The following is a 24897-nucleotide window of genomic DNA, read 5'->3' as shown; positions in this document are numbered from 1 at the left end:
CTGTCACTAACAGCTGAATAACACAGATCAATTTGATTCGCATAATGTTTTCAATTGAAGTCCTAAATGTTTACTTACTGTAGTAAAGACTTGCAGTATTGTGCATCTCTTGTGTGTGATAACTGTTTATTCACATCAAAATACAACCTCTCATACTCTATTACATGATTCAAGCCTCAGAATTCAATTGGATGATGCTCATTTCGGTTGGGCCCATGTGGTCTGATATGTTGCATACTAGCATTCATACTCGAGTCGCTTCCATCAGACAAGAGCAGACGCACAACCTTGTGTACCATGTTTAGAGAAGTAATGAAGCACGAGAGAGAGAACAGACGAGTGTTCTTCAGTGATTGAGCTCTTCTTGTGTTTGATCTGCAGGTGCTGTGAGTGCGGTGCGTCTCTCTCACACTGGTACTATGAGAAGGACGGCCGTCTCTTCTGTAAGAAGGACTACTGGGCTAAATTCGGAGAGCTGTGTCATGGCTGTTCAGAGCCCATCAGCACTGGACTCATCATGGTGAGTCCAAACGGTCAGAAACCCAATCTGTGTGTCTCTCCTCACCCACAGTCCTGCTGTCCGTCCGTCTGTCCTACAGCCGCTCCAGTTACACGGCTCTGCACTGATTCTCCATTCACACATGAGCAGATCAACAGCACTCCTGTGTGCGCTCGTGAGGAGCTGCTATCTATAATTCAGACGCAGAGCTCATGAACACATTGTTTTAATGCATTCACTGCTGGCTGTGTTAGCATTTCTACAAGAGCGAGAGCTGTTTATGTGACAAGAATCATGTGAATCATTTATGTCTGAATTCCTTCATTGTGTCTGGTTCTTCACATGTTAACTCTTTTGCATCCAGTTTTGGCATAGCACATCTGTAACTTAATGTAAGGTTTCATCTGCTCTGTTTACATTTGCATTTTCATTAAGTTTTAAAACTTTTATTTACATGCACAAATCATCTCATTTTACAATATAATCAAAATGTTCCACAGGAGTTGCAGGTTGGTTTCCTTAGTCAAAATGTGTATAGTCAAAAGTGTATAGTGTGTGTGTGTGTGTGTGTGTGTGTGTGTGTCATATATATATATATATATATAGCACAGCATTCTTAAATAGTATACACTTTTGTATGAATTCAAACCTGTCTCTGTTGTTTTGGATTTTAAAAATAAACTTCAAAAATCAGAATGAACGTTACTATTTTTTCAGCAAATGAAATGAAATGATAACATGAGCAGCATTTCCCCCTGAGGGTGACGGTGACAGATGCATATCATTCATTCACAAGAAAGCATTCATACAGGCAGAACCTTGACCCAGTTTCAGATTCTTCAGGTCAATCTTGGTGTTGATCAAAGTTAATCACAACTTATTTTACAGCCTGAAAAGTTACACAAAATGAGATAATAGTTTGTGTTTTTCTTTTTGTATTTGTTTGTATTTTCAACATCTACATATGACAAGCAGAGAAATGTAATGCAAAGCTTTCTATAACATGACACGCACGTGATAGTAATATTGTGACAGCACACTCTTCATGTGTCTGTGACACAGGTGCAAAACAGCTTAAAGATGTCAAATCTAAATGTGTATCACTCTGGTCTCTCTGTCTGTCGGTGTGACTCTCTGCTGGATTTCTAGCCAGCGTTCAGCCACACACTTGGCTCATGAAGTACAGGTGCAGATAACCTCTCTCTCTCTCTCTCTCACACACACACACTCTGTCGTCTGCTCGCTCTCACACTGTGCTTCCTCTGCTGCTCGCTGATGACACTCGACAAAACCAGAGTTTGACCAGTTTGGTTTTGCTCAGATGGTTTCTGGCTGTGAGTGTGCACCTAACAGAGCTATAACGCATATAGCAGAGCCTGTGGTCTGTGTTTTTATATTTAAAGCATCTGAGTCAGACCGCCTCAGGCAGGGCAGTCCAATAATCAACTCTTCCTGCCACACACACATCTTCATTAGGGGTCTGTAGACTACTGTCAAGAAAAGGAGCAATATTCTGCTCCGCATCAAGCCACAAACAGGGCAGTTTAGAACTTGAGAAGTGATGCTTAAGTAAAAATAATATAGAACTTATTATTTCATAGAAACAGAAATGAGGCTATAAAAGCTAAAACAGGACATGTATGGTAATCTGAGATCTGTTGTATAAGACTTGATGTTGATATCCCTTAATGCATTCTTGAGGCTCCGATGAGACTCTGTGGGATGGTCGATTGAGTGATGGCACCCTTTGGGTTGTCAAGTGGGTGCCTTCCTTCCTTGGTGTTTCACTGATAGGCCCACGACACCTCCAGAGGGTTCAGCAATGAATCCCAGCATCCCAGGTTCACTCCCTAGGTGCCATCAACTCACTTGAAGACCCAGGCGGAGTCTTTTCTCTTTACCCATAGCCACTGGCTTCCCTTTTCCGCAGCCGCAGAGAGGTCTTTGAGTGCCTGTCGGTGGGCCTTTGCTCACACTCCCATCTCCCTGAGTAGCCTGGATGTTGAGGTGGCTACGAACCCTCCGCAGGCTACTTCCACTGGGCGTAATTTCACATTCCAGCCTTATTGTTGCGCATCGGTTGCAAGTTCAGCGTACCTCAACCTTTTGCGTTCATAAGCCTCTTCCACTGCCCCCTCCCAGGGCACGGTGAGCTCGATGATGTAAACAAGCTTGAGCGAAGCTGACCACAGAACAAGGTCTGGTCGCAGGTTGGTGGCTGTGATTTCAGCTGGGAAGCAGAGTTTCTTGCTCAAGTCTGCCAGCAGCTTCCGGTCCCGTGCTCTGCCCAGCTGACCAGAGTCTGATCTTATGGTGGTGAGGTTGGCTTGACCCTCACCCTCCCGAACAAATGGTGTTGGATGCCACTGGGGTGACGGGGGAGGAAGGGCATTCACGCTTGTCCGTTGGCTTTCTAACACTAGTGCAAGACACTTTAGCACCTGGTTGTGCCGCCAGGTGTAACAGCCTTGTGTGAGGCTGGTCTTGCATCCCACTAAGATGTGCTTCCGCGTTGCTAGACTGGGCATAAAGGGCACGAGAGGTCTTCAGCATACCATTGTTTTAGGTTTGCGGGAGAAGGAAGGACATCGTAGGCAGCCCTGATGGTAAAGCTTGCCCTGAATGCATCCATCTCCCACAGCTCTTTCCAGGAGATCTTCCTCTTCTCCACCCCTTCCCATGCCATCCACTGCCCTTGCTTTGCCTGAGCCACAGCTTGGGCGCACCTTCTTGCTTCCTCCTCCCGACGTACCTCCTGGACCACCATGTTGCGTCTCTGAGATGGAGAAGCCTTGCTCCACACTGGTGTACTGTCCCCAAGTCCAAGACCACTCCTCCCCTCCTGCACTCGCCCCACGATGTCTTTGTGTCTGAGTGGTGCCTTTGCCTGCTCAGTTGCAACCAGCGGGGTCCACTTCCTCCCGGGGGGCTACAAATGGATCGTTTGAATCCAGTAGCATCATCTCCAGTCTAACTTTGGCACACTTGTACTCCTCTACCAGACTGGAAATGGGCAGGTGTAGCATCCCTTTACCATAAAGTCCAATACTGCTGAGGCACCTGGAAAGGCCAAGCCACTTCCTTACATATGAGCTGACCAGCCTCTCCAGTTTTTCCACCTTTGAGAGCGGGACTTCATAGAGGGTTAGTGGCCACAGTAGACGTGGAAGTAGTCCATACTGCATGCACCAGAGCTTCAGCTTGCCAGGAAGCAGGGTTCTATATACTTTAATGTAAACCTAAAATTGACTTCAAGTGGAGAGTCATTAAGTCCTTCACTCAACCGATTCATTCACACAGCTACTGATTCAGTTAAGAAACACTTAGAGATGCAAAACACTTCTGCTGTGGCTTTGTTTGGAACTATTTTCATTGATGATATATATATATATATATATATATATATATATATATATATATATATATATATATATATATATATATATGAACAATAGCATAAATGTCGCCAATGAATTTAACTAATTTTTTATCAATATTGGGGAACATATTGCCAAATCAATTGATATATCTAACCAAAGTCAAAATGTTACTTGTGGAATGAAAAGTAGAATAATGCAGTCCATGTTCCTGGGTGAGGTTCAGGAAAATGAAATTCCATCTATTGTTAGTAAATGTGAAAATAAAACTTCTACTGATAATGATGGACTTGAAATGGCCATTGTAAAAAGGACCATTGACTGTATTATTAATCCACTGACTTTTATTTTTAATTTGTCTATACATTCGGGTGTCGTTCCACTTTTCAAAAATGGAGATGTACATCATATTAACAACTACAAACCAGTATCATTGCTCTCTCAGTTTTCAAAAATCCTTGAAAAGTGGTTTGCTCAAAATCAATTTTTTTTTTTAAGAAAAACATAAATTAATTACTGAAAAACAATATGGCTTTAGAGCAAAAGCTTTGGCATTAATTGAACTCATAGAAAAAATAACATTTGCAACTGAGAATAAGCAACACACAGTGGGCGTCTTCATCGACTTAAGCAAAGCTTAACGACACTATAAATCACAGTTTGCTATTGTCAAAATCATACAACTATGGCATTAGGGGTCCAGCTCATCAATGGCTCAACAGTTATCTTAACAATCGACAGCAGTTTGTTCAAATTAATGGTCAAAGATCTGATTTAAAAGATATAATATCTGGAGTTCCACAAGGATCCGTTTTAGGCCCATTACTATTTCTTTTGTTCTTTAATAACCTCTGCGAAGTTTCTAAAGTATTAAATTTTTGATGTTTGCCGATGATACCAACTTTTTTTTTATTCTATAAGTAATTTGTCAGAAATTACAGAAAATATACATTCAGAAATGGAAAAGTTAAGAAGTGGTTTGACAAAAACAAATTATGTTTAAATTGGGAGAAAACAAAATACATGATTTTTGGTAATTGCAAAAAGAATGGAAATTTAAGAATAGCAATTAAAGGAAATGATATTGAATGATTTATTTAGATAAAATTCTTAGGTGTTATTTTGAATGATAAATTGAATTGGAAAGATCACATACTTTATATTAAGAATAAAGTTTGTAAAAGTATTGGGGTCTTGTATCAGGTTAAAGATGTTTTGGTGTTTTTCATTGCTTATGTTGTACATTTCACTAATACTCCCATATTCTGGATACTGCACAGAAGTCTGGGGTAATACATACTCTACTAACACAAGATCTCTGTTTTTGTTACAGAAGAAAGCATTAAGGATTATCAAGACAGGCTAGAGAGAAAACAAATAGTTTATTTGTAAATTCTGGACTTCTAAAATTCAAAGATTTGGTTGACTTGAAGATTTTGATTTTTATGTGGAAAGCTAAGCAGAGTTTTGCCTATGGTCTTACAAAAATGTATTTACTCTTGTATCAGAGGAAGATGGCCATAGAAGGCAATATTATTTTAAAACTCTTTTTGCACGTACTACACAAAAACAGATGTGTTTGTCTATGTACGGAGTTAAACTATGGAACACCTTGGACTATGAACTGAAGTGCTGCAAAAGTGTTTGTAAATTTAAGAATTTGTATAAGAAAAAAATACAGGAATGTTATAAGAAAAATTATGACTAACACGCTTAAAACTATGATAATTAAGCGTAAAGACGGGTATAACTGAAAATACTTGGTGTTTGGGGTGAGGATTGGGGTTGTAGATTTTTTTTGTTTTTTTGATGTGCACAAATAAGCGACAGGTACCATAAGATTTTCTTCTTCCTGTCCTGTTCGTTCATGTACGTAATGAATGAATGAATTAATGAAGTTATGTATGACTTGTGCGATAAAAAAATAAAAGAATATAGATATATATGCCTACAAAACTATTGCATTGTTTGCAACATGCTAACTTCAGACAAAGTTTCTGCCCAAGAATGTTTCAGATCATTCAGTTACGAGCTTCATCTCTCTGTAATGACATCCCTCACATGACACTGATGAGCGGATCTTTCTCAGCGCTGACACACAACAGCCTCCGAGCCGTGATCCCATCATCCTTTGCTCAGTGTGATCAGTTTCTCATGTTTACTCGTGGTTCTGTGAGCTCACTGTAGGTCCACACACATCTCTTCCAGACTCCCATCATGACTAAGTTCTTTCATTTGTAATGAGAAACAATGTGTGTGTTGTTCTGTTAGGAGAAGTGGCTTTCCTCATTCCACACCAGCTTCACGTCTTATCACCGAGCCGTTCATGGCATCTTGATTCCTGAGAACATTGCTGTAGTATTCTGCAGAATGAGGGTGTGTTTGTGTCGTTATCTGAGATGTTTGGTGTCTCGACGCACTGTTCTGGGACCAGTCTGATTGGAAGGTTATTTCAGGTTCAGTCAAGCCTGCTTTACCAGCTCACTGCCAGCAGATCTGTGAGAGATACTCAGGGTTTGGATCAAGGCATTACAGAGGACTGGGTCTTTCCTGAGATGGAGAGGGGGAGGTGTGTGTGTGTGTGTGTGAGTGTGTGTCGGGAGGAAGTGATGAAGTCACCGGCTCACAGAGAGACAGAGGGAGTGACCGAGCTTCTGGGATGAGCTTTTGTTGTGTGCTGTATTCTCTAGAATGATCTGTGGCTGGAGGTCATGATCAGTGATGTGTTTTACTGGGGCTTCTGCTGTCTGAGACTCTGGAGGAGAGACAAGAAGGTAAGCACACGCTTCACCTTTCATTGTGATGTAAAAGACTAATTCAGGTGGATCTAACAAACATCATAATATTCAAGCATGTGTCTGGATGAGGCTGCCTTTCGTAGTTCTCCCTCTTGAATTCATTTCATCGTAATTCATTAGGCTTGAAGCATCTGATCACATTCAGATCAAATGGTCATTCTCACATTATGTTCTGTTGGATCCGTTCTGTGTCCTTTAATTCACGACCTAATGAGAACATTCATCGAGTCTTCTAATAATTAATAATAATGATGTGCAGTGGAGTAGTCTGAGAGCTAGTCATCCTGGACTAGTTAACCGGGTCACGACATCGGGTCACTAACAGCACAGACTCAGAAACCATCAGTTCAGCATCAAACCCATGACATTAGAAGCTGGTTCAGAGATTTTGTAATCTGGCAGGAAAAACTGTGTATTGTGCTGTGTAGAACTGCTCTGCATGATGCATGATGGGATGTTGTACAGACACACTGCAGGTTTGACAGGTTCAGTGCTTAATCATGATTCACATCATCTCGCATGGTTTCGGCTCTGATCCAGTGTCGTGTTCGTTCCTCCCTAAAGATAGCATGCTCGGAGGATTTCCCCAGAGCAGTGATGTCATTAAAGTGTGTTGCTGATACATGAACAGCTGCCAAAGGGAAGTGAGCGTGACCCTAAGGTGGTGAATTCCAGTCTTTCTCACTTTGAACATCACTTTTGAAACCACTCTTCCCACATTTGTCATTTTAGCCCAGTTGGTAACAAGCATACAGTAACACGGGCAACATAAAGCATGAGTCGACATGTGTTAGTAGAGGGTGACATTATATGGTTTATAATCAGAGTGATTGGTTCAGATCCTGTTTGTTGGGAAATGTTTCCAGGCTCTGTTTTCTCCAGCTGTGTGTCATGTCTTCTGTCCTGAAGCGAATCATCCGTCAGTGACACAACAGAAGATCTCATGTTGATCACATGCACTGCCGAATCTTCTAGAAAATGTCCTTGTGTGAAGTCACAACGTGAGGGAGATGGGGGATTTTTGCTGATTTGTTTAGAAAATACTGTCAGTGACTGCATCAGAAGTCAATATAAAGTGTGTGACTCTACAGAGGAGCTTCGTGTAGTTGTGTGGGTATTGGTTGTGTAGCTGTGTGTGTTCAGACCAGGTTTGGTGTGTGTCGTTGTGTGTAGCTGTGTGTGTTCAGACCAGGTTTGGTGTGTGTCGTTGTGTGTAGCTGTGTGTGTTCAGACCAGGTTTGGTGTGTGTCGGTGTGTGTAGCTGTGTGTGTTCAGACCAGGTTTGGTGTGTGTCGGTGTGTGTAGCTGTGTGTGTTCAGACCAGGTTTGGTGTGTGTCGGTGTGTAGCTGTGTGTGTTCAGACCAGGTTTGGTGTGTGTCGGTGTGTGTAGCTGTGTGTGTTCAGACCAGGTTTGGTGTGTGTCGGTGTGTAGCTGTGTGTGTTCAGACCAGGTTTGGTGTGTTCAGACCAGGTTTGGTGTGTGTCGGTGTGTGTAGCTGTGTGTGTTCAGACCAGGTTTGGTGTGTGTCGGTGTGTAGCTGTGTGTGTTCAGACCAGGTTTGGTGTGTGTCGGTGTGTGTAGCTGTGTGTGTTCAGACCAGGTTTGGTGTGTGTCGGTGTGTGTAGCTGTGTGTGTTCAGACCAGGTTTGGTGTGTGTCGGTGTGTAGCTGTGTGTGTTCAGACCAGGTTTGGTGTGTGTCGGTGTGTGTAGCTGTGTGTGTTCAGACCAGGTTTGGTGTGTGTCGGTGTGTAGCTGTGTCTGTTCAGACCAGGTTTGGTGTGTGTCGGTGTGTGTAGCTGTGTGTGTTCAGACCAGGTTTGGTGTGTGTCGGTGTGTAGCTGTGTGTGTTCAGACCAGGTTTGGTGTGTGTCGGTGTGTGTAGCTGTGTGTGTTCAGACCAGGTTTGGTGTGTGTCGGTGTGTAGCTGTGTGTGTTCAGACCAGGTTTGGTGTGTGTCGGTGTGTAGCTGTGTGTGTTCAGACCAGGTTTGGTGTGTGTCGGTATGTGTAGCTGTGTGTGTTCAGACCAGGTTTGGTGTGTGTCGGTGTGTGTAGCTGTGTGTGTTCAGACCAGGTTTGGTGTGTGTCGGTGTGTGTAGCTGTGTGTGTTCAGACCAGGTTTGGTGTGTGTCGGTGTGTAGCTGTGTGTGTTCAGACCAGGTTTGGTGTGTGTCGGTGTGTGTAGCTGTGTGTGTTCAGACCAGGTTTGGTGTGTGTCGGTGTGTGTAGCTGTGTGTGTTCAGACCAGGTTTGGTGTGTGTCGGTGTGTGTAGCTGTGTGTTCAGACCAGGTTTGGTGTGTGTCGGTGTGTGTAGCTGTGTGTGTTCAGACCAGGTTTGGTGTGTGTCGTTGTGTGTAGCTGTGTGTGTTCAGACCAGGTTTGGTGTGTGTCGGTGTGTAGCTGTGTGTGTTCAGACCAGGTTTGGTGTGTGTCGGTGTGTGTAGCTGTGTGTTCAGACCAGGTTTGGTGTGTGTCGGTGTGTAGCTGTGTGTGTTCAGACCAGGTTTGGTGTGTGTCGGTGTGTAGCTGTGTGTGTTCAGACCAGGTTTGGTGTGTGTCGGTGTGTGTAGCTGTGTGTGTTCAGACCAGGTTTGGTGTGTGTCGGTGTGTAGCTGTGTGTGTTCAGACCAGGTTTGGTGTGTGTCGGTGTGTGTAGCTGTGTGTGTTCAGACCAGGTTTGGTGTGTGTCGGTGTGTGTAGCTGTGTGTGTTCAGACCAGGTTTGGTGTGTGTCGGTGTGTAGCTGTGTGTGTTCAGACCAGGTTTGGTGTGTGTCGGTGTGTGTAGCTGTGTGTGTTCAGACCAGGTTTGGTGTGTGTCGGTGTGTGTAGCTGTGTGTGTTCAGACCAGGTTTGGTGTGTGTCGGTGTGTGTAGCTGTGTGTGTTCAGACCAGGTTTGGTGTGTGTCGGTGTGTAGCTGTGGGTGTTCAGACCAGGTTTGGTGTGTGTCGGTGTGTGTAGCTGTGTGTGTTCAGACCAGGTTTGGTGTGTGTCGGTGTGTGTAGCTGTGTGTGTTCAGACCAGGTTTGGTGTGTGTCGGTGTGTGTAGCTGTGTGTGTTCAGACCAGGTTTGGTGTGTGTCGGTGTGTGTAGCTGTGTGTGTTCAGACCAGGTTTGGTGTGTGTCGGTGTGTGTAGCTGTGTGTGTTCAGACCAGGTTTGGTGTGTGTCGGTGTGTGTAGCTGTGTGTGTTCAGACCAGGTTTGGTGTGTGTAGCTGTGTGTGTTCAGACCAGGTTTGGTGTGAGTCGGTGTGTGTAGCTGTGTGTGTTCAGACCAGGTTTGGTGTGTGTCGGTGTGTGTAGCTGTGTGTGTTCAGACCAGGTTTGGTGTGTGTCGGTGTGTGTAGCTGTGTGTGTTCAGACCAGGTTTGGTGTGTGTCGGTGTGTGTAGCTGTGTGTGTTCAGACCAGGTTTGGTGTGTGTCGGTGTGTGTGTAGCTGTGTGTGTTCAGACCAGGTTTGGTGTGTGTCGGTGTGTGTAGCTGTGTGTGTTCAGACCAGGTTTGGTGTGTGTCGGTGTGTGTAGCTGTGTGTGTTCAGACCAGGTTTGGTGTGTGTCGGTGTGTAGCTGTGGGTGTTCAGACCAGGTTTGGTGTGTGTCGGTGTGTGTAGCTGTGTGTGTTCAGACCAGGTTTGGTGTGTGTCGGTGTGTAGCTGTGTGTGTTCAGACCAGGTTTGGTGTGTGTCGGTGTGTAGCTGTGTGTGTTCAGACCAGGTTTGGTGTGTGTCGGTGTGTGTAGCTGTGTGTGTTCAGACCAGGTTTGGTGTGTGTCGGTGTGTAGCTGTGGGTGTTCAGACCAGGTTTGGTGTGTGTCGGTGTGTGTAGCTGTGTGTGTTCAGACCAGGTTTGGTGTGTGTCGGTGTGTAGCTGTGTGTGTTCAGACCAGGTTTGGTGTGTGTCGGTGTGTAGCTGTGGGTGTTCAGACCAGGTTTGGTGTGTGTCGGTGTGTGTAGCTGTGTGTTCAGACCAGGTTTGGTGTGTGTCGGTGTGTAGCTGTGTGTGTTCAGACCAGGTTTGGTGTGTGTCGGTGTGTAGCTGTGTGTGTTCAGACCAGGTTTGGTGTGTGTCGGTGTGTGTAGCTGTGTGTGTTCAGACCAGGTTTGGTGTGTGTCGGTGTGTAGCTGTGTGTGTTCAGACCAGGTTTGGTGTGTGTCGGTGTGTGTAGCTGTGTGTGTTCAGACCAGGTTTGGTGTGTGTCGGTGTGTGTAGCTGTGTGTGTTCAGACCAGGTTTGGTGTGTGTCGGTGTGTAGCTGTGTGTGTTCAGACCAGGTTTGGTGTGTGTCGGTGTGTGTAGCTGTGTGTGTTCAGACCAGGTTTGGTGTGTGTCGGTGTGTGTAGCTGTGTGTGTTCAGACCAGGTTTGGTGTGTGTCGGTGTGTGTAGCTGTGTGTGTTCAGACCAGGTTTGGTGTGTGTCGGTGTGTAGCTGTGGGTGTTCAGACCAGGTTTGGTGTGTGTCGGTGTGTGTAGCTGTGTGTGTTCAGACCAGGTTTGGTGTGTGTCGGTGTGTGTAGCTGTGTGTGTTCAGACCAGGTTTGGTGTGTGTCGGTGTGTGTAGCTGTGTGTGTTCAGACCAGGTTTGGTGTGTGTCGGTGTGTGTAGCTGTGTGTGTTCAGACCAGGTTTGGTGTGTGTCGGTGTGTGTAGCTGTGTGTGTTCAGACCAGGTTTGGTGTGTGTCGGTGTGTGTAGCTGTGTGTGTTCAGACCAGGTTTGGTGTGTGTAGCTGTGTGTGTTCAGACCAGGTTTGGTGTGAGTCGGTGTGTGTAGCTGTGTGTGTTCAGACCAGGTTTCGTGTGTGTCGGTGTGTGTAGCTGTGTGTGTTCAGACCAGGTTTGGTGTGTGTCGGTGTGTGTAGCTGTGTGTGTTCAGACCAGGTTTGGTGTGTGTCGGTGTGTAGCTGTGTGTGTTCAGACCAGGTTTGGTGTGTGTCGGTGTGTGTAGCTGTGTGTGTTCAGACCAGGTTTGGTGTGTGTCGGTGTGTAGCTGTGTCTGTTCAGACCAGGTTTGGTGTGTGTCGGTGTGTAGCTGTGTGTGTTCAGACCAGGTTTGGTGTGTGTCGGTGTGTGTAGCTGTGTGTGTTCAGACCAGGTTTGGTGTGTGTCGGTGTGTAGCTGTGTGTGTTCAGACCAGGTTTGGTGTGTGTCGGTGTGTAGCTGTGTGTGTTCAGACCAGGTTTGGTGTGTGTCGGTATGTGTAGCTGTGTGTGTTCAGACCAGGTTTGGTGTGTGTCGGTGTGTGTAGCTGTGTGTGTTCAGACCAGGTTTGGTGTGTGTCGGTGTGTGTAGCTGTGTGTGTTCAGACCAGGTTTGGTGTGTGTCGGTGTGTAGCTGTGTGTGTTCAGACCAGGTTTGGTGTGTGTCGGTGTGTGTAGCTGTGTGTGTTCAGACCAGGTTTGGTGTGTGTCGGTGTGTGTAGCTGTGTGTGTTCAGACCAGGTTTGGTGTGTGTCGGTGTGTGTAGCTGTGTGTTCAGACCAGGTTTGGTGTGTGTCGGTGTGTGTAGCTGTGTGTGTTCAGACCAGGTTTGGTGTGTGTCGTTGTGTGTAGCTGTGTGTGTTCAGACCAGGTTTGGTGTGTGTCGGTGTGTAGCTGTGTGTGTTCAGACCAGGTTTGGTGTGTGTCGGTGTGTGTAGCTGTGTGTTCAGACCAGGTTTGGTGTGTGTCGGTGTGTAGCTGTGTGTGTTCAGACCAGGTTTGGTGTGTGTCGGTGTGTAGCTGTGTGTGTTCAGACCAGGTTTGGTGTGTGTCGGTGTGTGTAGCTGTGTGTGTTCAGACCAGGTTTGGTGTGTGTCGGTGTGTAGCTGTGTGTGTTCAGACCAGGTTTGGTGTGTGTCGGTGTGTGTAGCTGTGTGTGTTCAGACCAGGTTTGGTGTGTGTCGGTGTGTGTAGCTGTGTGTGTTCAGACCAGGTTTGGTGTGTGTCGGTGTGTAGCTGTGTGTGTTCAGACCAGGTTTGGTGTGTGTCGGTGTGTGTAGCTGTGTGTGTTCAGACCAGGTTTGGTGTGTGTCGGTGTGTGTAGCTGTGTGTGTTCAGACCAGGTTTGGTGTGTGTCGGTGTGTGTAGCTGTGTGTGTTCAGACCAGGTTTGGTGTGTGTCGGTGTGTAGCTGTGGGTGTTCAGACCAGGTTTGGTGTGTGTCGGTGTGTGTAGCTGTGTGTGTTCAGACCAGGTTTGGTGTGTGTCGGTGTGTGTAGCTGTGTGTGTTCAGACCAGGTTTGGTGTGTGTCGGTGTGTGTAGCTGTGTGTGTTCAGACCAGGTTTGGTGTGTGTCGGTGTGTGTAGCTGTGTGTGTTCAGACCAGGTTTGGTGTGTGTCGGTGTGTGTAGCTGTGTGTGTTCAGACCAGGTTTGGTGTGTGTCGGTGTGTGTAGCTGTGTGTGTTCAGACCAGGTTTGGTGTGTGTAGCTGTGTGTGTTCAGACCAGGTTTGGTGTGAGTCGGTGTGTGTAGCTGTGTGTGTTCAGACCAGGTTTGGTGTGTGTCGGTGTGTGTAGCTGTGTGTGTTCAGACCAGGTTTGGTGTGTGTCGGTGTGTGTAGCTGTGTGTGTTCAGACCAGGTTTGGTGTGTGTCGGTGTGTGTAGCTGTGTGTGTTCAGACCAGGTTTGGTGTGTGTCGGTGTGTGTGTAGCTGTGTGTGTTCAGACCAGGTTTGGTGTGTGTCGGTGTGTGTAGCTGTGTGTGTTCAGACCAGGTTTGGTGTGTGTCGGTGTGTGTAGCTGTGTGTGTTCAGACCAGGTTTGGTGTGTGTCGGTGTGTAGCTGTGGGTGTTCAGACCAGGTTTGGTGTGTGTCGGTGTGTGTAGCTGTGTGTGTTCAGACCAGGTTTGGTGTGTGTCGGTGTGTAGCTGTGTGTGTTCAGACCAGGTTTGGTGTGTGTCGGTGTGTAGCTGTGTGTGTTCAGACCAGGTTTGGTGTGTGTCGGTGTGTGTAGCTGTGTGTGTTCAGACCAGGTTTGGTGTGTGTCGGTGTGTAGCTGTGGGTGTTCAGACCAGGTTTGGTGTGTGTCGGTGTGTGTAGCTGTGTGTGTTCAGACCAGGTTTGGTGTGTGTCGGTGTGTAGCTGTGTGTGTTCAGACCAGGTTTGGTGTGTGTCGGTGTGTAGCTGTGGGTGTTCAGACCAGGTTTGGTGTGTGTCGGTGTGTGTAGCTGTGTGTTCAGACCAGGTTTGGTGTGTGTCGGTGTGTAGCTGTGTGTGTTCAGACCAGGTTTGGTGTGTGTCGGTGTGTAGCTGTGTGTGTTCAGACCAGGTTTGGTGTGTGTCGGTGTGTGTAGCTGTGTGTGTTCAGACCAGGTTTGGTGTGTGTCGGTGTGTAGCTGTGTGTGTTCAGACCAGGTTTGGTGTGTGTCGGTGTGTGTAGCTGTGTGTGTTCAGACCAGGTTTGGTGTGTGTCGGTGTGTGTAGCTGTGTGTGTTCAGACCAGGTTTGGTGTGTGTCGGTGTGTAGCTGTGTGTGTTCAGACCAGGTTTGGTGTGTGTCGGTGTGTGTAGCTGTGTGTGTTCAGACCAGGTTTGGTGTGTGTCGGTGTGTGTAGCTGTGTGTGTTCAGACCAGGTTTGGTGTGTGTCGGTGTGTGTAGCTGTGTGTGTTCAGACCAGGTTTGGTGTGTGTCGGTGTGTAGCTGTGGGTGTTCAGACCAGGTTTGGTGTGTGTCGGTGTGTGTAGCTGTGTGTGTTCAGACCAGGTTTGGTGTGTGTCGGTGTGTGTAGCTGTGTGTGTTCAGACCAGGTTTGGTGTGTGTCGGTGTGTGTAGCTGTGTGTGTTCAGACCAGGTTTGGTGTGTGTCGGTGTGTGTAGCTGTGTGTGTTCAGACCAGGTTTGGTGTGTGTCGGTGTGTGTAGCTGTGTGTGTTCAGACCAGGTTTGGTGTGTGTCGGTGTGTAGCTGTGTGTGTTCAGACCAGGTTTGGTGTGTGTCGGTGTGTAGCTGTGTGTGTTCAGACCAGGTTTGGTGTGTGTCGGTGTGTGTAGCTGTGTGTGTTCAGACCAGGTTTGGTGTGTGTCGGTGTGTGTAGCTGTGTGTGTTCAGACCAGGTTTGGTGTGTGTCGGTGTGTGTAGCTGTGTGTGTTCAGACCAGGTTTGGTGTGTGTCGGTGTGTGTAGCTGTGTGTGTTCAGACCAGGTTTGGTGTGTGTCGGTGTGTGTAGCTGTGTGTGTTCAGACCAGGTTTGGTGTGTGTCGGTGTGTGTAGCTGTGTGTGTTCAGACCAGGTTTGGTGTGTGTCGGTGTGTGTAGCTGTGTGTGTTCAGACCAAGTTTGGTGTGTGTCGGTGTGTGTAGCTGTGTGTGTTCAGACCAGGTTTGGTGTGTGTCGGTGTGTAGCTGTGTGTGTTCAGACCAGGTTTGGTGTGTGTCGGTGTGTAGCTGTGTGTGTTCAGACCAGGTTTGGTGTGTGTCGGTGTGTAGCTGTGTGTGTTCAGACCAGGTTTGGTGCGTGTCGGTGTGTAGCTGTGTGTGTTCAGACCAGGTTTGGTGTGTGTCGGTGTGTGTAGCTGTGTGTGTTCAGACCAGGTTTGGTGTGTGTCGGTGTGTAGCTGTGGGTGTTCAGACCAGGTTTGGTGTGTGTCGGTGTGTGTAGCTGTGTGTGTTCAGACCAGGTTTGGTGCGTGTCGGTGTGTAGCTGTGTGTGTTCAGACCAGGTTTGGTGTGTGTCGGTGTGTAGCTGTGTGTGTTCAGACCAGGTTTGGTGCGTGTCGGTGTGTAGCTGTGTGTGTTCAGACCAGGTTTGGTGCGTGTCGGTGTGTGTAGCTGTGTGTGTTCAGACCAGGTTTGGTGCGTGTCGGTGTGTGTAGCTGTGTGTGTTCAGACCAGGTTTGGTGCGTGTCGGTGTGTAGCTGTGTGTGTTCAGACCAGGTTTGGTGCGTGTCGGTGTGTAGCTGTGTGTGTTCAGACCAGGTTTGGTGTGTGTCGGTGTGTGTAGCTGTGTGTGTTCAGACCAGGTTTGGTGTGTGTCGGTGTGTAGCTGTGTGTGTTCAGACCAGGTTTGGTGTGTGTCGGTGTGTGTAGCTGTGTGTGTTCAGACCAGGTTTGGTGTGTGTCGGTGTGTGTAGCTGTGTGTGTTCAGACCAGGTTTGGTGTGTGTCGGTGTGTGTAGCTGTGTGTGTTCAGACCAGGTTTGGTGTGTGTCGGTGTGTGTAGCTGTGTGTGTTCAGACCAGGTTTGGTGTGTGTCGGTGTGTGTAGCTGTGTGTGTTCAGACCAGGTTTGGTGCGTGTCGGTGTGTGTAGCTGTGTGTGTTCAGACCAGGTTTGGTGCGTGTCGGTGTGTGTAGCTGTGTGTGTTCAGACCAGGTTTGGTGCGTGTCGGTGTGTGTAGCTGTGTGTGTTCAGACCAGGTTTGGTGCGTGTCGGTGTGTGTAGCTGTGTGTGTTCAGACCAGGTTTGGTGTGTGTCGGTGTGTGTAGCTGTGTGTGTTCAGACCAGGTTTGGTGTGTGTCGGTGTGTGTAGCTGTGTGTGTTCAGACCAGGTTTGGTGTGTGTCGGTGTGTGTAGCTGTGTGTGTTCAGACCAGGTTTGGTGTGTGTCGGTGTGTAGCTGTGTGTGTTCAGACCAGGTTTGGTGTGTGTCGGTGTGTAGCTGTGTGTGTTCAGACCAGGTTTGGTGCGTGTCGGTGTGTAGCTGTGTGTGTTCAGACCAGGTTTGGTGTGTGTCGGTGTGTGTAGCTGTGTGTGTTCAGACCAGGTTTGGTGTGTGTCGGTGTGTAGCTGTGGGTGTTCAGACCAGGTTTGGTGTGTGTCGGTGTGTGTAGCTGTGTGTGTTCAGACCAGGTTTGGTGCGTGTCGGTGTGTAGCTGTGTGTGTTCAGACCAGGTTTGGTGTGTGTCGGTGTGTAGCTGTGTGTGTTCAGACCAGGTTTGGTGCGTGTCGGTGTGTAGCTGTGTGTGTTCAGACCAGGTTTGGTGCGTGTCGGTGTGTGTAGCTGTGTGTGTTCAGACCAGGTTTGGTGCGTGTCGGTGTGTGTAGCTGTGTGTGTTCAGACCAGGTTTGGTGCGTGTCGGTGTGTGTAGCTGTGTGTGTTCAGACCAGGTTTGGTGCGTGTCGGTGTGTAGCTGTGTGTGTTGAGACCAGGTTTGGTGTGTGTCGGTGTGTGTAGCTGTGTGTGTTCAGACCAGGTTTGGTGTGTGTCGGTGTGTGTGTAGCTGTGTGTGTTCAGACCAGGTTTGGTGTGTGTCGGTGTGTAGCTGTGTGTGTTGAGACCAGGTTTGGTGTGTGTCGGTGTGTGTAGCTGTGTGTGTTCAGACCAGGTTTGGTGTGTGTCGGTGTGTAGCTGTGTGTGTTGAGACCAGGTTTGGTGTGTGTCGGTGTGTGTAGCTGTGTGTGTTCAGACCAGGTTTGGTGTGTGTCGGTGTGTGTAGCTGTGTGTGTTCAGACCAGGTTTGGTGTGTGTCGGTGTGTGTGTAGCTGTGTGTGTTCAGACCAGGTTTGGTGTGTGTCGGTGTGTAGCTGTGTGTGTTGAGACCAGGTTTGGTGTGTGTCGGTGTGTGTAGCTGTGTGTGTTCAGACCAGGTTTGGTGTGTGTCGGTGTGTAGCTGTGTGTGTTCAGACCAGGTTTGGTGTGTGACCCTCAGATCCTCAGTTTGGTGTAGCTGAGGGTCTGCAGCAGCTACAGAAACAAGGAAGCAGTGGGATGTCACGTGACTGGACATCCAATACTGTTGATAGTGTTCTTCTGAAGGGTAGATGTGACATGATGAAGAGAAAAGACACTGGATATAATGTTCATATAACATTACTGAAGTCATCATTATTTAATGATCTTTTTTGGGGGTCATTGTATGAAAACAATGACTAGTCTGTCTGACTTTCTGCCATTCTCTGTTTTATGATCACTAAAGCACTTGAGATTATTAGACCATCTTCATCTACTCTCAGTCTGGACTCTCATTCCTCTGTTTCAGATGTCTCTCTTCTTTAATGTGTAAATCTGAACATGAAGAGACGTCTGTGATGGAGAGGATCACTGATGAAGTGTTAAACATGACTAGATTAATATCTAATGTTTAAATGATTACTGTGAATAACAACAGAGTTCAGCATTTTACTATTCTCAAGCATATGAAGACATGCACAATCATTCAGAACCTCTTGTGTATAACTGATCTCTCTGCCCCATCACTGATATGTGACGAGCAGAACAGAATGAATGAATGATTCATCCAGTAATGTGTGTGAATGTGTGTGGACACACATCTCTGATCTCTGTCTGTGTGCTCCAGGTCGCCGGAGAACAGAAGTATCACCCAGAATGCTTCACCTGTCTGAGCTGCCGGGCGTTCATCGGTGATGGAGACACGTATGCTCTGGTGGAGCGATCCAAACTCTACTGGTGAGTGACCCTCACATTATTCTCATCACAAATGGCTCCAGGTCTTGTTCTTGACTTGAGCGTGTGCATTAAGGGTTATTAGTATTTGTGATGTAGAGCAGAAGATGCTGTTTATCTTCATAACATGCCATCGCTAATGTTTCCCAGCGGAGTGACTTCAGAAGTGTGTCCATAAACCTTCTAATGGAAGGGAAGAACAATGAGCAGTCAATCAGCTGCTCAATAAAACATGCTTTTTAGAGTTTTTGCTGTTGTTCTTGCTAACTGGCAATTCTGCAAAAAAAAGTAATAAATAATAATTATATATATATATATATATATATGTGTAATATTTTTTTGTCCACATAGCATGATGTATGAATATGATTTGAGCCAGAACAGCATATTAATAAATCACCAGTAAATCTAGTAAATGTTGTTGTGAGGTTTGGTGTAATATATGAGGACATCTGGCTTTAATTTCACCTTTGCTTTCCAAAACTTATTTTAAAAACTGTAACACTTTAGATTAGGGTTCACTAAGGACTTGTTGCACATTAGCATGCATAGTGCTAGCATGTTGACTGTTGATTAAACCACATATTAATATATGACCCTATTAACCCTAGCCCATGCCTAAACATGACTACTACAACAGCTACCTTACTATCAATAAGCAACAAATTAATAGTTTACTGAGGAAAAAATTTTAGTTGATAATGAACATGTTCCCTAATGTAGCATTAGCAAACAAAAATTAACCTGCTGTTTTTTAAATTAAGTGTGCATCCCAGAAGTTAGCCCTTATCAACTTTTTCATGACTGAAATGTCCCAATGTGAAAGCAGCTCAGATACATTTACATTTATTCATTTAGCAGATGCTTTTATCCAAAGCGACTTACAAATGAGGACAGTGGAAGCAATCAAAAACAACAAAATAGCAATGATATAATCAGCTGATCATCAATCAGAACTCCAAGGCTTCTAGCTGTTTTTGAAGGGGTTATGGTTGAAGTGCCTAACTTGATGGTGAAATTGTGATGAAACGATGGGTTTGCTGGAATCACAAGCAGTTCTATCTTGGCAAGGTTGAGTTGAAGATGATGGTCCATCATCCAGGAAGAAATGTCTGTTAGACAAGCTGAAATGCGAATAGCTACCGTCGGATCATCAGGATGGAATGAGAGGTAGAGTTGAGTGTCATCAGCATAGCAGTGGTATGAAAAGCCATATTTCTGAATGACTACCTAGTAGTGATAGCCTAATGATAACCTAATGATGCCATGGAGCCAGAGAAGAGAAGTGGTCCAAGAACTGAGCCCTGAGGCACCCCAGTAGTTAGATGTTGTGACTTGGACACCTCACCTTTCCAAGATACTTTGACGGACCTATCTAATAGTTAGTAGTAGGATTATTAGAAAGGATGAGTTTGGAGACTTCTGCCTCAGAGAGTGAAGAGAAGGATGTAAATGTTCAGCTATTTGAGATGAAGCAGGAGAGGAGGAGGAGGACAAAGAAGTGAGGAAAATGTTTTAAAAAGTATGCAAGAGTTAGATGAATTGTTAATTTTGTTATGGTACGTAGGGGTGCTCTGATCACGATCGGCCGATCGTTATGGGCATGTCGTCAGTAAAGCAGGTTCTCTAATCAGCGGTTAAATCCATCAGGTGCGTGATTTCACATAGAGCAGCTGTTACTGCACAGAGCGGTTGTTAATAGAGAAGATGCGCAAATCCACTTCATTTTCAGCGTTTTTGGAGCATCTTCTCAGTTAAAAACGGCTCTGTGTAGTAACAGCTGCTCTATGTGAAATCACGCACCTTATGGAATTAATTGCTGATTAGAGAACCGGCTTTACTGACGAGATGCGAATTAACGATCGGCCGATCATGATCAGAGCACCCCTAGTAGTATGTCCTTTTAGGAGAGGAGACATTAACAGAGAAGGAAGAGATGAGTGACTGATACACATTAAGGTCAGTAGTATTTTTGGATTTGCGCCACACCCTTTCATCAGCTCAAAGCTTAGAACGGTGTTCACGTAGAGCATCAGATAACCAAGGGGCAGAAGGGGTGTTACGGGCTGGCCTGGAAGATAAGGGATAAACAGTGTCTAAAAAGATTGAAAGAGTGGAGCAGAAAGTATCAGTAGCACTGTTAGCATCAAAATATGCTAACAGTTTAGGGGAAGGAAGTGAAGATGAAACCATTGCAGATAGCTGGGAGGGTGAAAGTGTGCGTAGGTTACGTCGAAAGATGACATGTGGAGGGGTAAGTGATGTGTCAGGGATCATGTTGAGGTTAAGAGTGAGGAGGAAGTGATCCGACGTGTGCAGTGGAGTAACCAGAACATGATCAGTAGAGCAGTTTCGTGTATAAATAAGGTCCAGTTGGTTGCCTGATTTGTGAGTAGCAGTAGTTGACACTCTCTTGGGGTAAAAAGAGGCAAGCAGGGTGTGGAAATCAGTAAACAGAGGTTTATCTAGATGAATGCTGAAATCTCCAAGCATAACTAGGGGAGTACCATCCTCAGGAAAGGTTGAGAGCAACACATCTAATTCATCCAAAAAGTTACCCAGTGGTCCTGGGGGTCGATAGACAACTACAAAATGTATTTTAAGAGGGTAGGTAACAGTAACTGAATGAGATTCAAAGGAGCTGTTGATACCCAAAGATGGTAAAGGATTAAATTTCCAATCATTAGAGATGAGCAGACCAGTACCTCCACCTCTTCCCGTCAAACGGGGAGAGTGGGAACATGAGACATTATTGGAGAGTGCTGCAGGTGTAGCAGTGTCCTCTGGTTTGATCCAGGTCTCTGTTTTGTGATGTTGTGATGGAGAGAGTGTGTGTGAGGATGGTGAATGAACTATGTCTGATGTGTCTCCCTCTAGTGGACACTGTTATCACCAGACGATCCTGACCCCGGTCACCCTGCCTAACTCGCCGTGCTCCAGGATTCCTCACACGGTCACTCTAGTGTCCATTCCAGCCTCCACTGATGGGAAACGAGGCTTTTCTGTGTCCGTCAATCAGGACTCCAGTCCCAACGGCTTCAGCCCCGAACACACACACACTGTCAGAGTCTCCCAGTGAGTGTTGTATAAACGCAGACGCTCGGCTGAGATTTGCTCACAAACAGAACATTACAATATTTAAGTGTGCAGAACATGAGAAAACTGATGAGTGAGAGATTCTGCTCTGATTTGTAGGTAACTGTGTAGGTGTAAGAACCTGATGATCAGGATCATGTAGCTCTTTGCTGATCATTTACTCTAATGAGAACAACACTGATACATTTTCAGATCAGTAATTAGGAGTAAAATATAGTTATGTCTGATAACTCATATCAGATGTGTTTGATATTTAGATTATTGTGTAGAATTAATCGGGATAGAGAAAACTATTTGAATAAGTGGAAAATAAAGACTGATGATGATCTGCCAGTATCCAGACTGAAGATACAAGCGATGAGCAGGAGTCTGGCCAGTCTTGTGTTTCGTGTAATCGTGTGTTCCTTCATGTCTTTGTGTGGTGTTGTCCATGTGTTCAGGGTGGACACAGAGTGCATCAGTCCAGACGTCAAGAACTCTATTCATGTTGGCGACCGGATCCTGGAGATCAATGGAACCCCAATCCAGAACGTTCCTCTGGACGAGGTGAATAAAACCCTTGTGTAAATGATTCACACTGATGTGTTTCTTCTGTAGAGCAACAGGTGCACCTCAAAAAATTGGTATTTCATGAATATCATTGAAATATTTAAAGAATTTTTTGTTTTATTTCTGATGGTTATGACTTACAGCTAATGAAAAAAAAAAAAATTCAGTATCTCCAAAAAAAATTGAATATTCCATTTTGAACTTAATTAGTTTGATTAATTTTGAGTATAAATGCTGGGTAACTCCTGGGATAGTTTAGAAGATGAAACCACAATTATGGGAAAGACTAGTGACCTGACAGCTGTCCAGAAGACAATCATCATAACCCTCCACAAGGAGAGTAAGCCACAGAAGGTCATCGCTGAAAGAGCTGCTGTTCACAGAGTGCTGTATCGAAATATATTCACATAAAGTTGACTGAAAGGAAAAAGTGTGGTAGGAAAAGGTGCATAAGGAACAGGGATGACTTCAGCCTTGGGAAGATTGTCAGGAAAAGCAGATTCAAGAACTTGGGAGAGCTTCACAAGGAGTGGACTGAACCCAGAGTCAGCGCATCAAGAGTCTCCACACTCAGACGTCTTCAGGAAAAGAGCTACAGCTGTCACATTCCTAGAACCAAGACACTCCTGAACCAGAAGAAAAACATCTGAAGCATTTCACCTGGGGTGAGGAGTAAAAGAACTGGACTGTTGCTCAGTGGTCCACAGTCCTCTTTTCAGATGAATGTACATTTAGCATTTCATTTGGAAATCAAGGTCTGGAGTCTGGAGGAAAACTGGAGAGGCACAGAATCCAAAGTGTGAAGTTTCTGAAGTCAGAGATGATTTGGGTGCGGTGGTGTCTGCTGGTGTTGGTTCATTGTGTTCTATCAAGTCCAGAGTCAATGCAGCCATCTACCAGGAGATTTTGGAGCACTTAATGCTTCCATCTGCTGACAAGGAAATCCAGCAGGACTTTATCACCTGTCCACAGTGAGAAAAAAAAACACTTCCAAGTGGTTTGCTGACCATGATATTACTGTGCTTGATTGGCCAGCCAGCTCACCTGACATGAACCTCACAGTGAGTCTATGGGGTATTGTGAAGAGGAAGAGAAGTAACATCTGACAAACAATACACTATCAAATAAACCAGGGCTCCAAAAACTCCTCAGCAGTGCCACAGACTGATCTCCTCCACACCACACTGAAGCAATCATTTATACAAGAGTGCATAATTAAACCTGCTTTGGAGATCTCGAACATTTTTTTGATTGATCTTTGAGAAAATATTCACATTTTTGGAGATACTGAATTTTGTCAGTTTTCATTAGTCTTTCCCATAATTGTAGTTGCATGTTCTAAACTAGCCCGAGAGGTACCCAGTATTTATACTCAAAATGAATCACTCTAATCTAGCTCAAAATGGAATATTAAAATATTTTGAGATACTGAATTTTACATTTTCCTAAGCTGGAAGTCTTAACCATTAGAATAAAAAAAACAAAAACTTTTGAAATATTTCTGTGTGTCTGCAATGAATCTAGAATATAGGAAAGTTTGCTTTTTTTTTTTTATTAAATGACACACAAAAAAGGCATTTCCATGATATCCAAATTTTTTGAGATGCACCTGTAATTTAACTGCATACGGACTGAAATTCATGAATTTATTCATGTTTCTGGCCTTCATGACATTGTGTTTGACTCAAAGCCTGATGTGTGTGTGTGTGTGTGTGTGTGTGTCAGATTGATCTGCTGATCCAAGAGACCAGTCGTCTGCTGCAGCTGACCATTGAACACGACCCTCATGATCACGGCCCCTCGGAGGACCAGGTGGACAGGCCAACACCCCCATCTGAGGGACCCAGTCCCATCACACCCATCACACGCCCCCCCAGCCAGGACATTAACAACCTGCGCACGCGGATCATCACGTCAGTAAAACACACCACGCTTTTGTTTGTTTGTTATGTCAGGAATCGATTGTTAGTGTTTAAAGAAGTATCCAAACTTTGGCATGTAACTCCACACTGAATAACAGCATGCTAACAGCTACACAGTCTCTTGTGCTGCATCACCGTCTCAGTGTGTGTTCGCTCCATTTAGTTGTCATCGGCTGTTGAGATGCATGTTATTCTACTTAAGTTATTTGAGGCTGATTTGAACTCAGTCGATGTGTGTTTGCACAGGCGCAGCTACAGTATTGATAAATCTCCGTGCTCCAGTAACACTCCGTCTCCAGTGTCTCTGAGGAAAGACATCGGCCGCTCCGAGTCGCTGCGCGTTGTGTCCAGCCGCACACACCGAATATTCAGAGCCTCGGACCTGATCCACGGAGAGGTCCTGGGTGCAGGCTGCTTCGGACAGGCCATAAAGGTGAGCGCGCTCACACACACACACTTTAAATGGGGACTCTCCATAGGTGTAATGGTTTTTAAACTGTACAATCTGTATTTTCTATCATCCTACACCTAACCTACCCCTCACAGAATACTACATTTTTATTATTGAAAGAAAACTGTTTATAACAGTTTTACCAATGAGGACATCTCTATTAGGGAGGTTTTTGGAGATTTTGTCAGATTTAGCAGGCTGGTCCTGCGACTTATAGTCAGGTGCGACTTTATCAAAATTAATTTGACATGAACCAAGAGAAATGAACTAAGACAAATGAACCAATAGAAAACATTACCGTCTACAGTCGCCAGAGGGCGCTCTATTCTGCTCAGTGCTCCTTTAGTCTACACTGTGTTTTTTGCGCAGACTCTGGCTCTAAACGATTCACTACTGCACAGACACAGACTCAGGCTCTAAACTAAACGATTCACTACTGTGCAGACTCAGGCTCTAAACGATTCACTACTGCGCAGACTGGCTCTAAACTATTCAACTATTATAGAGTCTGCGCAGTAGTGAATCGTTTAGAGTCAGAGTCTGCACAGTAGTGAATCGTTTAGACCCCGAGTCTGCGCAGTAGTGAATCGTTTAGAGCCTGAGTCTGCGCAGTAGTGAATAGTTTAGAGCCTGAGTCTGCACAGTAGTGAATAGTTTAGAGTAAGAGTCTGCGCAGTAGTGAATCGTTTAGTTTAGACCCCGAGTCTGCGCAGTAGTGAATCGTTTAGAGCCTGAGTCTGCACAGTAGTGAATAGTTTAGAGTAAGAGTCTGCGCAGTAGTGAATCGTTTAGTTTAGAGCCAGAGTCTGTGCAGTAGTGATTCGTTTAGACCCCGAGTCTGCGCAGTAGTGAATAGTTTAGAGCCTGAGTCTGCACAGTAGTGAATAGTTTAGAGT

The 24897-nt window shown here is 45.7% G+C and overlaps 1 protein-coding gene across 5 annotated transcripts in view; it reads left to right on the top strand.

Moving 5' to 3' along the window:
- Positions 1 to 24897, top strand: part of LOC113115454 (LIM domain kinase 1) — a 74626-nt gene that overhangs the window by 41096 nt on the left and 8633 nt on the right. For 4 of the 5 annotated variants that reach the window (XM_026283027.1, XM_026283030.1, XM_026283029.1 and 1 more), the window contains 6 exons: positions 382 to 520; positions 17877 to 17986; positions 20861 to 21058; positions 21520 to 21625; positions 23354 to 23541; positions 23797 to 23983. In XM_026283027.1, the coding sequence (XP_026138812.1) occupies positions 382 to 520; positions 17877 to 17986; positions 20861 to 21058; positions 21520 to 21625; positions 23354 to 23541; positions 23797 to 23983 (928 nt within the window). Of the gene's footprint in view, positions 1 to 381; positions 521 to 6084; positions 6651 to 17876; positions 17987 to 20860; positions 21059 to 21519; positions 21626 to 23353; positions 23542 to 23796; positions 23984 to 24897 lie in introns of those variants that run through there. The other variant, XM_026283032.1, reaches the window with a different exon arrangement.

This window comes from Carassius auratus, chromosome 15 (assembly GCF_003368295.1).
Source record: "Carassius auratus strain Wakin chromosome 15, ASM336829v1, whole genome shotgun sequence".
Lineage (NCBI taxonomy): Eukaryota > Metazoa > Chordata > Actinopteri > Cypriniformes > Cyprinidae > Carassius > Carassius auratus.
Note: the sequence above shows the minus strand (reverse complement) of the source record. Positions and strands in the feature narration are given on the sequence as shown.